Source organism: Crinia signifera, chromosome 1 (genome assembly GCF_055691185.1).
Source record: "Crinia signifera chromosome 1, ASM5569118v1, whole genome shotgun sequence".
Classification (NCBI taxonomy): domain Eukaryota; kingdom Metazoa; phylum Chordata; class Amphibia; order Anura; family Myobatrachidae; genus Crinia; species Crinia signifera.
This window is the reverse complement of record NC_139217.1, coordinates 298,654,178-298,671,785: the sequence shown is the minus strand read 5'-3', so window position 1 is coordinate 298,671,785 and position 17,608 is coordinate 298,654,178. Positions and strand designations below refer to the sequence as shown.

At 41.9% G+C, this 17,608-nt stretch overlaps 1 protein-coding gene across 2 annotated transcripts in view; it reads right to left on the bottom strand.

The window, feature by feature from the left end:
- GLIS3 (GLIS family zinc finger 3) overlaps positions 1-17,608 on the bottom strand; it is a 365,408-nt gene that overhangs the window by 46,878 nt on the left and 300,922 nt on the right. The window contains exons 8-9 of one of the 2 annotated variants that reach the window (XM_083186012.1): positions 13,687-13,861; positions 1,004-1,170 (exon numbers count right to left, since the gene is read on the bottom strand). In XM_083186012.1, the coding sequence (XP_083042138.1) occupies positions 1,004-1,170; positions 13,687-13,861 (342 nt within the window). The remainder of the gene's footprint in view (positions 1-1,003; positions 1,171-13,686; positions 13,862-17,608) is intronic. The other variant, XR_014474469.1, reaches the window with a different exon arrangement.

The following is a 17,608-nucleotide window of genomic DNA, read 5'->3' as shown; positions in this document are numbered from 1 at the left end:
GGCAGCACACAAGTGAAAAACTAAGCTATAAAAGTGTGCTTTCCTATAAACACACCTTTATAACTTAGTTTTTCACTTGTATGCTGCCCTGGGGTGACTGGCTTATGCTGGCCTTTTTGGGGTTCCGCGCCCCAGATTCAAATTTAGTGTTAGGGACCCACTAGAAATGAGGTCACCGTGAAGCTGGTTGGTGGGAAAATATTTCTTGGCCAATGAATAGGTCAAGAACCTCTATTATTGATTGATTTGATTAATAATATGAAGTGTGCATCTGCATCACGTGTTCTCCCTATCTCCCTATCAAGTGTAAAGGGCCTTTAATAGACAAAACCGGTGCTTGTGGCTGCAACTCATAAAATATGTGGACAAACAGAAATGAATCCAGTCCATCACCACATGAACATAATAGAAATACAATTTACTTAAATTAAAAAAAAAATCCAAAAGAATCCAGTTCATCACCACATGAACATAATATAAATACAATTTACTTAAATAAATAAAAAATATTCTACATTTTTCAGTCAGAAACTTTTGGCCTATGGGTGCCATGAAAATTGTTTTGCTACTCTAGGGCTCCGTGATTCAAGTGTTTTAAAACATGGCTGTGCAATAAGGAGATTCTGACAGACCAAGCTGTAGTGTATTCAGAGATTTTGCTTACTTTAAAAAAACTGCAGACTTACATAATGGATAAAATCTCAAAGACCTTGTTTCACAAAGATTTACAGAATACTAATGCAGCAGAAACTATAAGTGCAGTATGAGTCCCTTTATGATAAACAACTTCTGGTAAGATGTATTGTATTTTGCAGTGGTAATCAACATTATGATGCCTAGCACCTAGTATCTGAAATCATAGCCTCTCCTTCCTACCGTGAGATAGATATATAGATTTCTAGCATTTTCTATATAAGTCTAGTCTAGTATTTATCACTTACTGTAGATTAAAAATAGACTCTAATAAAAAGTACTGTTGTACTTATCATTAGGTACGTCTCACCTTGAACATGAAGACTGTTAGGTTGCACTGAGGCATTTGCTATTGCCGGGTATGTCTTGGAGTAAGGCCCTCCCGTTGACTGCAATGGGGGCGGCTGTGGAGTTCGTCTCTGCATCATACTTAGGGGGATATTGAGTCTCCGTGGGCTTGAATGATGAGGTGAAAATCTAAAATAATAAAATAAAGTAATGGGATTTAGTTAGAATTCAAGGTTCATCTGAAAGATAATTACATTTATTAATCTTCAAGTCCATGATTTTTAGATTTCTGATTGTTATGTAATCAATAAATAAATATAACAAACACCATTGAAGTAATAAATTTCACTCTGTAAGAGGATATATATATATATATATATATATATATATATATATATATATATATATATATATATATATATATATATATGATTTTATAATAAGAAATAGATAGTATTTTACAGATGGAGATTCCTAATGAAACCATCCTTATTTACTGTTGTACAGGAAAGCACAGTAGTTGTGTTTATTCTTATGATAAATATGACTATTGGTGGGTGCAGCATCACAGAAAAGACAAGTTCAGGTCAAACTGTCCTTTCTGTGATAAAATGGAATGAGTCACTGATAGCAATAAGGATAAACACAGTACATCCCATACAGGGTAAATTAGGTAACGGTACAAAGTACATCTACAGCAATTATTGTCTACTTCACTGGTCATTTTTCCTCTAAATCAATTTAATTCTCCTGGGAAAGGAAGACTCTCTAAAACAGAATTGTATTCATGAGCAGCCCTAATATTTCTTCTGCTCCATTGTATCTCAGTTATGTATGAGCTCTGAAATAATCTGCTGACGTACATAGCTCTACTTATTGTGTAATCTTCAGGAACAAACAGCCTTCAGACACGGAAATGAAGTCCTTCCACATATGTCTTGTATTAGGAAATAACACTAAAACCCCAAGCACAGGCGAAGGTGCAAAAACTTTGTGCACAAATACTAGGTAAGGTTTGTGGAACTGTTATGTATATATTCAACAAACTAACACAATAGTCTAACTAGACTCGACTGACAGTCCATTTGTCACATCAATTGTATTAGAACCCCCAGGATACTGGCAATGTGGATTTTGGAGGAACACATTTCAATATCAGTGCCCTAAACAACTACTGAGCGAGATATGAAATATGAAATGTTTGTTAGAACTAAACTTAAATTACTCAATTGTACAGAGTTAGGCTATCATTTATTTATATTAACAGTAATAAATATTGCTTATATTAACAGCTATTTTTTGTAATTTCTTTATTAGGTAAAATAATTGTCATGAAATATGCATTTCCTTATATTTTATAATGTGTACAATAAAATACAAATAACACAATGAACTTATTATAATACATGTACAGTACAATAAAATTATTGTCCAACTATTCATTTTGTAATAACTGTAGCAATAACATAGGATGTGGTCAGCATTCTGGCAGTAAGGATGCTGGTGCCCAGTATACTGAAACTGACTCTCAACCGCCCCCCCCCCCCCTGCCGCCGGACACTGCCGGTGGTGGGAGGGACGCGGGAATGGCCCAAAATATCGGGACGTTCTCGCTATAAGCGGGACAGTTGGGAGGTATGGATTAGGTTGAGGGGCAGGGGGTTAAATTTAGACACTTAGAAGGGGGTTAGCTGGGAGACTTATGGCTAGGCTACAGTGGGGAAGGATTATGGTTCGGCTACGAGGTGGGTAGATTTAGGCACCTAGAACTAGGAGTTAGGGTTAGGCTGCAGGACCGGGGGTTAGGTTTAGGCACTAGTAGGGAGGGTTAAGGTAAGGCTGTGGTTAGGGTTAGGCTGTTGCAAGGGAGGGTTAGCATAAGGAGAGTAGGGGGAGAGGGTTAGCTTACCAACAAGGCCCCTGTTGGGATTTTCTATATTGGGATGTCAGGGTCGGTCTTTTTAGCTGCCGCATCCCCACTGCTGGAATATCAAATGTGTCTTAACAAGACATTTATAACAAGTAAAATATAATAGAAGAGGTAAAGGATAAAGGATGGAAAGGCAAGTAAGCAATATGCGGTAAACTAACCAGGAGGAGTCCATCCTCACACTACCCCGGGTAACTGTCTGTGAAAAGAGTAGTACCAGAGGTCACAGGTCACATGGAATTTAATGTCTGCATTTTTAAGTAGGGAACTTATATACTCTACTGAAGTTAAGTAACAAATGTTATTTATTAAAGCTTGAATAGGGGGAAGACACATTTTGCTTCTAATTTACAGCAAGCAAAAGTTTAGCTGCATTGTAAATGTGGCCACAGAGTTTATTTTGAGGTTCTGCCATGGGTTAACAGAGGAGCAAGTGTAATGTGTTCTTAAGGTGGGGGGGGGGGGGGAACACACTGATCACCTTATTCACATTACTCCACATACAGTAGAACTGTCACCTATTCATGTTACATCACACAGTAGTACCACTTATATACATTATGCAACACAACAGTGTCCCTTATACACAATGCCCACAGTAGTGCCCCTTATACACCTTGTCCACAGTAGTGCCACTTATACTCAAGGTCCATAGTAGAGCCCCTTATACACAATGTAAACAGTAGTGCCCCTTATACACGATGTACAGAGTAGTGCTTCTTATACACATATTGTCTACATTAATAGTACTCCTTCCACATTATGCCTATAGTTGCAGTGCCACTTATACACATAATGTTGACAGTAGTAGTGCCGCTTATACACATTATGTGTACAGTAGTAGGGCAACTTATACACATAAACCCCAGGTATTAGTGTCCCTTGCACATAATGCCCATACTTGCAGTGCCACTTATACACATAATGTCCATAGTAGTAGTGCCACTTATACACATAATGCCCAGAGAAGTATTGCCCCTTACACATAATGCCCATAATAGTAGTTTTGCTTATACACATAATGTGTACAGAAGTAGTGCCCCTAACACATAATGTCCCCAATTATAGTGCTGTTTATACACCTAATAGATACAATTTCCAATACAGGTCAGAAAAACCGCCGGAATATATGACCTCTTAGGGACCAGGTACCAATGTGAATGCACTGTAAAATATTTTTTTTTTATGTTTACACTGTTAGATGGTTTATCCAGATAGATGGCTTAGTGATGTCAATATCCTTACTGCAAGAAGACAGTCAATCCAATAATAATGAGACAGTTACTATACAGCGATTACGATTTACAGATCACAATTTCCATTGTACACAAAAAAATAAAAACAATCACACATAACAATGCACAATAACAAAATCACTACAGTATACAGTATATAGACAATATAGCAATGTCACATTAAACAATAACATTCTCTAATAGTCACAAAAGAGAGCCTTGGTTGACACTTTATAATCCTAATATTCTAAATCAATATTGGAAATGGGGGTGGATGGCGGTGAGAATTATATATTGATCACACAACACTGAATAAAACATGGAAATACATAAATTCTCTGAAACACGCAGTCATGTTGGAATTATTATTAATTTTATATGAATCCATAAAAGTCTTTCTGTGTGTTTATGGGAATGCCCCATTAAATACTGTTTGTGGTTTTCATTTTGTAGGCCGCTGTTCCAGATTGGACTGCACAATACATTAAACTAAAACAGAAGGCAGCTGACAAGCCTGTTTAAAAAAGTACAAAGCAAGCCAAGAGGAACACTTAATGCAAGTTTACTCCGTACTACTTCAGGACCAGAATGTTAAGTAAAATACATACAGATATATAAATTGATTAATAATGTGAATATAGGGATCTTTAAAATAAACCCTGGCACTCAAATCACAATCACTTATAGGCCCTTATTCTGATCGGTGCGGCCGGAGCCGATTATGCGGCCAGGACCGTGCGTGCGAAACCCCGCCTTCCATACGGATCGCCAACTCCGTCCGTATGCGGTAAGAAGCTGTCCGAACGGACCGCACGTGTATTTTTCACGGAATACGCCTCCTCCATCTAAGGGAACCTCCCCCATCATTCGATGGTCGCAGACCATCGAATGCAGGACCGAGTGCTCCACCAGCACCCGCAACCTCAGACCACACGGACATTTTTCCGTGCAAAAGCAGAGATCTGGGCGGGCAGCTGACATCCGGCGATGTCATATGTCCGCCCCCTACACGTGCGTCACGGCCGCATTACCATACGTACGCCCAGCGTTTTCATGGGAACTCCCATGAAACGCGGGGCGTATGCATATGGTAATGAGCCCAAATAGCCCTTCACGCCCCTCTCCACCCCCTGTTCGGAGTGTTCACATATCATGCAGAATTTGGCCGTACGCCCCGCTCGCACATGCGCAGAGACGCCTCTGCACATGCGCAGACACAAAACATCGGCGGGCCGAACGCACGCGGATATATCCGCACCGATCAGAATAAGGGCCATAGTGACAATGAGTTGATTAAATCAGAACAAACTGTACACAAAATGGAATGTTCTCTGAATTTCTATGCACGTACTGTAACTACAGCAACATATTTTCAAACAACATATATTTTCTTGTCTTCATTACATTTCCATGTCTCACTTAACAGGGATTTAAGTTTATTTGGGTGGATATCAAACATTCCATTCCCATTTCATAGAGGTTTTCTGTATTTTGTGTCCTTCTGCTTTTCATGTGCAGCTTATGAATAAGTCTACATCTGAATGGGATGATAACACAGAAGGGTGAGTTGCCAGACCAGCCTCTCTTGCTAGACTTCTGTAGACTTTATCATGAGGTATGAATCACCCCTCTGCATTCTCAACTTACTCACATATGTGACTATCCTACTGCATTGCTTCCGAAATAGAGAAACTTGGATTTATTTCTATGTAGATTTGTCCCTGAATGAATCAGAGAGTGATTCCTCAGTGCTACGTACTTACTGAGTTTTGTGTCTGTGAAGCAGGAAAAGGGTGTGTGATTGTGCTGGACACCAGATAAAGGTTTTATGAAAAGCATAAAACATTGCTCTCATTTTACAATTGTTCTATAAAGAAACTTGATAAGCAGTCTAAATTTCAGCAACATATTGTATGTATTATATGAGCAGAGGCATTGTTTCTGCCATCCCACATAGTATACCACGCTGATTCATAATGTGATCATGATAGACAATGTTAAGCCTCCTGTCTTCTCATCTCTGTTTGATGCTTTCACAGAATTTCTTTACTGAGCAAGCATCTGGTTTTAGCCTAGAACCTCACCAGGATGCCTATCAATTGAGTTACTGACATTTTCGCATCACACAATTAGACATCGTACATAGACCCTGATTCATGTATGAAAGTATAGCAACTTTGTGTCTGGAACAAACCATGGGGGTTATTGTGGTTGATTCGCACCCAGGACAGCGAATGGGTGGGGGGTTGGAGAGGGGTGTGGGGCGGCCCTATTAGCATATGGGAACACCCAGAATTTAATGGACGTTCCCATGAGAACGCTGGGTGTTTTCATGCTAATGAGGCCATGACGCGGGTGTAGGGGGAAGGCAGCTGGCATCTACAGTATATATTTTCTATGCAGGGTAAATACTGGCTGATTTTACTTGTAGCCCACAAATGTTAGTTTAATTTTTAACCTGTCATTTAGATTTCAGTTTAAAAACACCCCACCCAAATTGAAGCCCCGTACACATGTAGAGACGGGAGCCCCGTGTTGAGCGAGATGCTTAAGCACAGATCGCTCATTCACCTGTGATGTGTGCTAAACGATCTGTGCTAAGGAATGTTTTGCCTACGCTTATAAATGACCTTAGTAGGATAGACAGTGCATCGCTATAGGGTGTATACATGAGTGATCTAGACAGATCGCTTAGAAAACAGCACGAAATCAGTAAGCGTGTATGTCCCTTTACTCGCTCTGTGCATTACATAGTGAATTACATAGTGTGCATAACATAGTCAAGTGTGCTGGAATATGGTCATGGTGGTGACACTGTCCCCTTATCGCCAGTGCATTTACACCAGCAACATTTATCAGAATTGCCAGCCTAATGGTTTGTCTACATGCTATGTAGTTTCAACCCACAGTTCAAATGCTGGGCATTACCATGCTAATGCGCACCTCCCTCTGCAAGCCCCCATCCCATGCATATACCCCCGGACGTTGGAAGAGGCAAATTATGTGATTGGCGCTGAATTTTATCATCATGACCCCATCTAGTGCCCAACAATGCAATTTGCAGGCATGCCCCTGCTCTGCACTCCCCCTTATGATGTGCAACATCCCTCCCGCAATGCATGCTGACGGTAGGTATGTGGTTATTACTAGAACTAGACCTTTCATGTACAGCACAGGAAATTATTTTTGTGGGCTGAGGCAATATTCAACCAAATGCAGCCTATCATTTAACAATGCTTAAAAGGATAAGTATTAATAATATACCTTAGATGTCATCACACAGGAATCATGTAAAGCACTTTATGTTGGGGGTGTGAAACACCAGATACAAAACAATGTACATGTTTGTGTCCCATAATAGGGTGCTTTTTTTGTTATGTGCTAGCCCTTCACCCCACCATGTGATGGCATGATGCCACGCTAATGGAGCAGGTTCTCAGGTACCAGGAAGAAAAAGAACAATTGTAACAGCTCTACGGGGATTGTGCATAGCCAGAACATACTGTACTTAAGATGCTCAGGGCAACTCTGCAGCAGCCATACAGTCTACAGGTTGTCAATATAAGAATCCTGCTAGTCACATGCAGGTTTCATTGGGCCAGCGACGGTAACCTACCCTAGGCTCTGCTGCACAAATTCATATTGCATATATAGCTGTTTAACTACTGTTCCTGTAATGATACCCTTAATAACATCAACACATATTTAAATATATTTAAATACAACAAACTTCATTCATACTTTGCTGACAGTAGTTACACCATAACGTCTCAATAGAAGTTGCTATCCCTGCCAGTCTTGGTTGTGAGTCTTAAATAATACGGTACTCTTTACCTAGCACGGCACCCATCGCGGGCATCGCGGCCATCGCATGCACTAAAAAACGGGTGCGACGCGATGGCTGCGATGCCCGCGATTTCCCATAGGGAACAATGTTAAAAGTGTCAATGGACGCGATTTTAGTGTTCAATGCCACAATGCCCGCGATTTTTCCATAGGAAACAATGTTAAATGGGCCACAGAGCCCAAATAGTCCCCCTGAAGTCTGAAATGGCCCCCACAATTGTTAACGCCACCCCACGATCAACGTGAACCCGAAGCGTGGCGAGCGCAGCGAGCCCGCGAGGGGCGGCGGTACGCGTCCTCCGACCTTTTCATACCCCCACTATCCACGTCGGCGTGGAGTTGAGAATAGAATAGTGTGGCGAGCGCAGCGAGCCACCGAGCCCGAAGCGTGGCGAGCGCAGCGAGCCCCGCGAGGTAAACGCGTCCCTTCGCGGGCTTCACAGGTGTCCGCGTGCCCTCGCGGGGCTCGCTGCGCTCGCCACACTATTCTATTCTCAACTCCACGCCGACGTGGATAGTGGGGGTATGAAAAGGTCGGAGGACGCGTACCGCCGCCCCTCGCGGGCTCGCTGCGCTCGCCACGCTTTGGGTTCACATTGATCGTGCTGTGGCGTTAACAATTGTGGGGGCCATTTCAGACTTCAGGGGGACTATTAGGGCTCTGTGGCCCATTTAACATTGTTTCCTATGGACAAATCGCGGGCATTGAGGCATTGAACACAAAAATCGCGTCCATTGACACTTTTAACATTGATCCCTATGGGAAATCGCGGGCATCCGTTTTTTTAGTGCATGCGATGGCCGCGATGCCCGCGATTTTTTACCTCCAATGACCGCGATGCTAATTGCGGGCGCCGTGCTAGGTAAAGAGTACCAATAATACCTGTCTTCCAATGGATGGACAGTTGACAGATTTACTGTACAGTATATTACTGTACTTTATACAATGAAGTACTTAGAGTAGTTACACTCTATTTAATAACCTCTCAGGCTGGTAAATCACTAACATATGTGGTGAAAAAAACGTGGCTTGCACTGACCTATACAATTAATTAGATTACATTTATGGACCAACTTTTATATACATGGGGATACAAATATCAGGCATATATTGGTTGGTGGTGCTCCCTAGAGTTATGGATAACCATATTTTAAGGACTAGAGAAAAGATAACTCTCTTTTTAGGGCCCCTAAAAAGAGAGTTATCTTTTCTCTAGTCCTTAAAATATCACTAACATAGCCAGAGAGATACAGTATACAGTAGTAGCTCTAAATGCAAAGTTTTCTCTCTTTTTTATTTTTATAATAAACCTTAGTTAGTGGCTACATTTTTTACAATCAAAAGATAAACTGTTCTGGACAGTTCCATATAAATCTTTCATTTGGCACTTCAACACCTAGCGTTAGTTGAAACCACAGTACTACATCAGCAGGACTTGTATGTGATTCACTGGAAACATTCTGGCTTTCAGCTCCATCCTCCAGCAGCCAATACTACTTGTTGCTTCAGCCCATAAAGGAAATGACCACTTTCCAGCACAGTCTCACTTATTTTATACAAAATACATTCTCTGTAGTTAGCTTTTCTATCCTAATAACATATTTCACTTTGACATACAGTATTACAAACATATTTTTTTTCTTTTTAATCCTGGAACTAATCTATGCAAAGGTTATTGTGTAATTGTAATTTGCTATAAATCATATGTCTAGGTTTATTTTTGTCATCTTTTTTTAATGACAATAGACTTGATGCTGAGTTGTCCAGTGCAGCATAAATACCACAAACATGCGCTATACATTCCACAGCCGCATATACAGTATATGTAAGCAAATTGCAGATACAGACACATATACTGGTGCAAACGAATGCTAATGTGGGGTACACACCAGGACGATATGGCCTAAAACGAGTCAATTTAGATACAATCTCGACCGATTGTATGTAAATTGGCCATGTTTTGGGCCATTTCAGTGTCCTTTTGATGCGATCCCGATCCGATGCGCGGCCCTGTGGGTCGGTCGGTCTTTTCTGAGATCCTACTTGCTGCAGGTAGGATCTCAAAACCGACCATTGCAGTGGGTAGGGGTCGTGATCGGATCGCGATCACATCACCCGCATTTTCGAGGCGTGTCGGCGGCGCCGTCAGCTCGTGAGTGTGTTGTACGTTCCTGTGATGACCCACTCACCAGCACCATCATCCTGGTGTGTACCGGGCATAATGACTATGATGGTGGCTTGTACCACTACTAGCTACATTATGTACCTTTAGTTGGATGATCACTTCTGAAGCTGATAGTGATACACTGGCTGGAGGAATTTGAGCAAGGTAAGCTTTGGGGCTCCAGTGTCATTTTTTCATCTTGTGGACACCCACCTTCTTCTCTAACCCGGGTGAGGTAGAGGTGGTCGGACCTAGTTTCCGTTGGACCCCATCAGTGCCTTTTTTAACCTTTTTAACTTTTTATTGTCATTACCTGTCGTGTGGAATATTCGTGATTGGAATAAAGTGCTTTTTTCATTGACCTGTGACTGGCGGTGATTGGGACACTTCCGAATAGAGGGACGGGAAAAGAAACCTTTCCATGCCCATAGGGCACCTGCATAAGGTGAGCTCTGATCTAATTGAAATTTAAAGGCTGGATACATTGGATGAAAGATACCTTTATATGCCTATAGGGCACGGCAGAGAGGTCAGTTGCAGGGGGCGATACCCCCGTTGATGATATATCATTTAATTGACCTTCTGCCTTTGCCCCTTTTCTGGTTATTTCATTGGTGGAGAAACATTCACCCACTTCTATCTGGGAACCGATAGATTAATAATTATATTTAGACAGCGCAAGTGCATTCGCCCTTCTGTACTTTTTGGGTAGTGATACACACTTGCCTACCCACCTGGCCCTAGGGAAGATGGAAGGCTAGTCTCTTACATGCCCCCAGAACCCCTTGCATTCCCCTCTTCTGCCGATTACATACTGACAAACGTGGGTCTTCAGGGATGGGCTACATAATTTTGTTGCATTTTATCCACCTTCTCGTACAAACGCGAATCCTGGCATTTAGGGTGGAGATTAATGATGCAGATGAGCCTCTGGGCTTCTCAGGAGAATAAAAAAGTAGGTAAATATGCAGTGATAGCACTGACAGTGCTTTCTTCATTGATATAGCATACTCTAGATTAGGTCAGTGGTTCCCAAACTCCTCAAGGACTCAATAACAGTTCTAAGAATAAAAATGACCAGTTCTAGGAACTGAACATTTGTAAATATGACAAAAAGAGAACTATATTAATGGGGCTCCAAAGAGTAAAACTGGTATTTTTTTTTACAGAATTCTAGAAGGTGTTTGTATGATTGCATGTGCATTGTTAAGGAAAGTGGTTATAGGGAAATTCAGTTAGATTTGAAGTTAACACATGATCATTTTTTGGGGAATTTAACGTCAGATACAGAAAAGCTATATTTAAGGTAAAAATTTCGGAACTTGGTTCAGAACCACTTGGACATGTGCACTAATGATTAAGTACCTTAATATGACACAGATATACTGTATATTGTACTTACAGGCAATTTAATGCATCCGCATCCCTAATGTAAGAAGTAGAGGGAGCATTCTGATTGACTCACAAAGCTGCGGATTTCACAGTTTGCACGCAAATCAAACACCGCCCGCACGAACGTCCACCCTCCCTCGCACGATGTCCCCGCACGCATGCAAATGGATGTTTTGCATAAACATCCATTTGCAGTCTTGTTTGTGGGGCAGAAATCATTCTGGTGACTTAGATATGTGCCGCCTTGGTACATGAAGAGGGTGGGCAGCTGACATCTGGATATATAAGCTGCCTGTCCCTGGCACCCGTGTCACGGGTGAATTACCATGGAAACGCCAGTGTTCTCATGGGTATGCCCATGAAACGCTAGGTGTTCCCATGGACGCTACTTGTGGGTGGTGCCCCCTCCCACACTGCTTCGTGCAAAGCGGCTGCACATGCGCATAAATGTTTATGTGCATGCGCAGTTGCAAAACATCACTCCCCTGTGCAAACGTGCAGGGGAGCAATGTGATCAGAATGAGGGCCAAAATGTGTAAAACTAGCAAGAATTATCAGGTGAAACACTAAACATCCATTTTTAAATTGGATCGCATCATAACTTAACACCTGATAACAGGCAATAAGTGAAATTAACGGAAATTAAAGGTAAACGCGTCCCTTCGCGGGCTTCACAGGTATCCGCGTCCCCTCGCCACGCTTCGGGCTCGGTGGCTCGCTGCGCTCGCCACACTATTGTATTCTCAACTCCACGCCAACGTGGATAGTGGGGGTATGAAAAGGTCGTAGGACGCGTACCACCGCCCCTCGCGGGCTCGCTGCGCTCGCCACGCTTCGGGTTCACGTTTATAGTGGGGGGGTGGCGTGGGGGTGCATTTAACATTGTAAGCACCCATTAGGGTGCTTAACATTGTATAAGCACCCATTAGGGTGCTTATACAATGTTTAATCGCATCGCATTGTATGGCATTGTATGCCATGTACAATGGCATACAATTTGAAAATTGTATGCCACCGTACACTATCGAACGATATCGCGTCGCATCGCATACCATCGTATGCGTTATGGTATGCGATGCGATGGGCGCCGCCAAAATACACAAGTACCGGAAAATCATTCAATGGTTTGCAGCCATGCACCACAGGTGTGTGGAAGTGCGGGGGATGGAGCATGCGTTTGGCGGGGTACTGAACACTCACATCCCAGCAAGTAGGTCTGAATCCTGATTCACAACAGGGTAAATATGTATTTTTTTTTTCCTTGCTATAAAATTCTAAAATAAAATCTTGCCTTTGTAAACAGTAGAACAGTAACATAGTTGTTATGAAGTACCCTATTTCTGGTGAAACAGCTAACAGAAGGTTAACTATAGAGAAAGCTTAACATTAACTCTTTGTCTGGCACACAGTTGACTATTATTAAAAAGCGGCTGCATAATAATAAGCATTGCTGCCAGATGAAGTGAAACTACAGTAAAGTATATACTGTGTAGCCCTAGTGTAATGATAAAGTCCAAAATGTACACTTATGATCTTCTGCGTTATAACAAAAATGGGTGGCAGGCAGTAAAGGATAAATGCAGTAAAACACCATTTATGGGGGGGGGGGGGGTTTGGTTAACGCATTACCCAATACACTAAACCTCGCACATCAGGGCTCCGTTGTGGAAGGTAATGCAGGCTGCAACTGGCGTTACCTCACAGAAGCCTGTGAGCTTTTCTCCGTAATGCTGGTTGAGAAATATGACACGGATACCTACCAGTATGCCCGCAGCCACCGGCATCACTATGCACATGAGCTGGGGACGCCCGGGTCTGTGAAGCCCAGTGACGGGCAAGCATAGCAAAGGACAGCTCTTATTGGAAGTGCTGTCTTTTGCGGTACTCTTTTCATATGTTAGAGAATATGCGATTTGTATCAATCCAATGCCCATGCAATGTGTGGTGGGATGCCCTGGGGAGGTTTAGTGTTCCGCACCCACTGGTAATCTGCCATACAAATTACAAGCTAATGACAGACAATGTTTTTGAGGTGGCTAAGTTTTTCGCACAATGTACTCAAACTCTACTATGGCATTTTTTATTAAAACAACACTATTCTGAATTTAAAACCAGCCATGTTAGCTGCTATTCCTACCTATCTGAGCCGGGCTCCATCGGTGTTAGAGGAGGTAGCTGGGATGGAGGATTATGTGGACTGGACTGCATATTGTTTACTGGAGAAGGGTGATTGGAAGCAAGAGGTTGAGACTGAGGTACACTTCCGCCAGCCGTTCCACTTCTACTTGAGTGACTACTGGAGAACAGAGCAGCTGGAAAACAGGAGTAAAAAATAAATCAGTAAATACCATGAATGCTAAAGGTGTTTGGTCAAATTTGATTTTCTTATAATAATCAAAATACAATTATAAAAGAAAATAAGAGAACAGTTATTGTAAAGTGGAATATGCTGTATCAGTATTGACTTACATTAAATATGCAATCACGTCTGTTGTATATTATTAAAATTGTATCCGGATGGCTGACAGATAATTTCCAGGTCAACAGTCAATAGGTCGACACCAACAGGTCAACATGCTAAAGTTCGACACAAGCCATATGTCAACATGACAATGTTCAACACGTGAAAAGGCTGACATGGGTTTTCCATAATTTTCTTCATTTGTTAGACATTTCCAATCTTTACCATCCATGTGGATTGGGAATGGTAAAGTATGCCAAGCCCATATCAAGCAATTAGCCCAAAGCGTGGTGAGCAAACTGAGCCATGTGACAGTATGTGGTACACTACTTGGGGGTCCATGTGCATGGGGTGTTGATAATTGACACCCCAAACAATACAACCAATAACATTGACAGTTACTTGTTTATAACTGTCACATGAAAGACAAAGAGGAAACCTATAAAAGCGTGCAAGGACCATGGATTTAATAATGCACAGCCCCTAAGAATTACTCAATTGGTGAATGAGAGGTTTTTAACCATCTAGTCAACTATCATGTAGTATCTAGCAGTACAGTGTGTACACCATGGCTGAACTTGGTAAATAGAGGTTGTGTACATATGTACAGTATTATATTGTGATGCTGTTTACTAAGAGTAGGTTATGTGCTTCTTATTTGTAAACAGTGATGATGCCTCTATTCACATGTCATTGACTAGACAGACACTTGAGGATCTTAATCTTCAGGACATATTATAAAAAATATTACTCTTTCTCCAGAGAAGTAAACTTTCACATCTACCGGGTAGATTTATTAAAGCTACTAAAAATTAATAGGGGATGTTGCCCATAGCAACCAATCAGATTCTTTCTAGGATACATTAGAGAAATGATACACAGAATCTGGGTAACATCACCTATTTTCATTTTTAGTAGCTTTAGTAAATATAGCCCAATCTAACTTAAATATCATTTTACCATACATAACACACAGCGGTCCGGTGTGCATCGGGTTGGAGCGGGGAGGTCAGACCAGCTGCACATTAAATCTATCAGATTGGACCCATCAGTGGCAGTCCGATGTGTCAGTCCAATGTGTCGGTCCGATGTGCAGCAGTGGGGTTTGGCAGGGTCCGTGGGGCGAGGTCCATGGGCTGGGAAGTGGGGTCCGTACGGTGGGTGGCAGGCAGCTGGGGGCTAGTAGCTGGGCGGCGGGGCAGGAAGCGCTGCTGAATTTGAAAAAATATTTTGAAAAGACTGGCTGGATGCGGATTGGCTGAGAGAATTCAGCCAATCAGCATCGGGCCAGTCTTTTCAAAATATGTTTTCAAAATCGGCAGTGATTCCTGTCCCGCCGCCCGGCAAATAGCGATACAAGCTCCACCGCTGCCTGGAACCCACTGCCCGCCCCCCACCGCTGCTGTAGCTTCCTGGGGGATATTACATGCAATAAATTGCATGTCAAAATGGCACATCAAGTGCCAAATCATAAGCGAGCCTCCATGGGGCTCTCAAGGGCAAACTGGTCCGACTTGTCCTTAGGATGAGTCAGACTAGTGTATGGGGGACTTAAGTCCAACACACCAAACATTGTTTATGAGATCAGGGAAAAGGTAGGCCAATGCTGAGATAAAGGGGATGCAATGACTGTTATGTGCAGGTTACCTTGCTACTGTATAACCATGGCAAGCTGTGTATAACCACTGCTCTGACCATAACTCTTTGTTCATACTAACTTCCTATTGCAATAGAATCTTGCAGATTAGACCATTCCCCCACTGAAATATTCCCAAAGCAGCCATTAAAAAGGAATCTGTTGTAGTGTTATGGAGCAGTGGGTATAAGCATTCTATAGATTACAAGAGCTGGATTCAGACCTAGTTAAGCTCCCCTACTACAGGTTAATTGGCTGCTCTAATTGCTTCTTCATTGTCTTCTACTTTTAAATTGAGAATGTTACAAATTACTTCCAACAGATGTTTCTAATTTCTGAAAAATCTTAGATACAATAGTGAAGTATTCCTCTGTAGATCAAACATTTTTGCCATTCTCACTTTAAGTGCTACCACATTGAGAAGTCCTCAAACCTAATACAAAGCAGAGTGAAACGAGAAATGATTACACACAGCTCAGTAGCCCTGTCCTAGCAGTTCTTGATCTGAGTAGTACGGTGTGAGGAATTTCCACATCTCCTTTTCTCTTTATGACAAGTAATGTTCATTTGTGAACATGCAATGGCTCTAATCTAAAACTTCTGACCAAACATACACTAACATTGGAAAAGTAAGTCATGCTAGACTGTGCAAAATGACCAAACACCGGGCCTATTTCATCATGGATCACTAATCAGAGAATTTGCAGTGGGTTGTGAGCAGAAAGCCACCTCTCAGACAGAATGAAAAGTTGCCCCTTGCAAACTGCGAATGCATTGCAAATAGCGATATTTCTTCAGATTTATTCGCAAATACCGAACCATTCAACAGTTTTTTTCCATCTGCCCCAGTCTAGGGCTTCCACTAATCATACTAGATGTAGTCATTATTGATGTCAGAGACCCACCCTAAAAAGCCTGTGTCTTCACAAAAAAATAATCTGGGCCAGCTATTGCATGCCTATTGGGAGGGAAAGTGGAATCCTGATATCTGTCTCCTACCACAGTGCCAGGATCATGTCTCAGCATTGCTGACTGAAGCTCTCCTATGCTCTAGACCTTGCAGTCACCCTACTGCTTCTCTATCTCCCCACTGCCGATCATGTCAGTGGGATCAGGGAAGTACAGGTCCCCACAGTGCAGATCAGTCTCCCTTCCTAACATGGCCATCTCCAACTGCTCCCTCAGGAGATTCTCTGTAACTGCCCTTAATGACTACCTCGGCCATCTAGAGCCGTACCCAGGAGATTCATGTGACCTGCTGCCAGCTCTCAGCAGCCTATATAATTTCTATACATTAAATACATGTCTTTATAAGCTCTGGTGCTGCATTATGATCATGTGGACACACTGACTCTCACTGAAGTCAATAAATGATATGGATTATAAATCCATGCCAAAAATATAATGTTGTAGGAGATTAATAAAATATAATCACACAATAATATGGTTGCTCTCCTGATCACTATTTTACCATAATCTGACTTGCAAAATTTAACCTACAGTTGATGGACCACCAATTACTTAATATTATTTTTTTTTAATTGTACTTGCTCTTGGACATTTCTTTCAATGGGATACGGAGAACTTCCAAAAGACTATGTTCTTGGAATGCATTTGGCCTCATATTAAGGAATAGTAAACCAGTTCAAAGCAAATGCTTTGAAAGCTAGTCTGTTACCTTCTGTGTTTGTGCATGTGTGAGAAAGAGATGTAGTTTCACTCTCTGCCAGCAGATGGCAGTGTTTCAGAGACACATGGTCACTATGGGCAGTATTCAATGAGGCCAATTCGCCATGTTTCATGGTGAAATTGTGCAATTTTCACTTTGGAAGGTGATTTTTTGTGTCAGAAAGTGAATCACCCTATTCAACGTGCACTTTTCGCCAACGGCGAACAGTGAATGACGGAAAATTTGCCGTCTGATACTCTCCGCAATTCGCTGTGGTTTTTCAATGGGTTTTT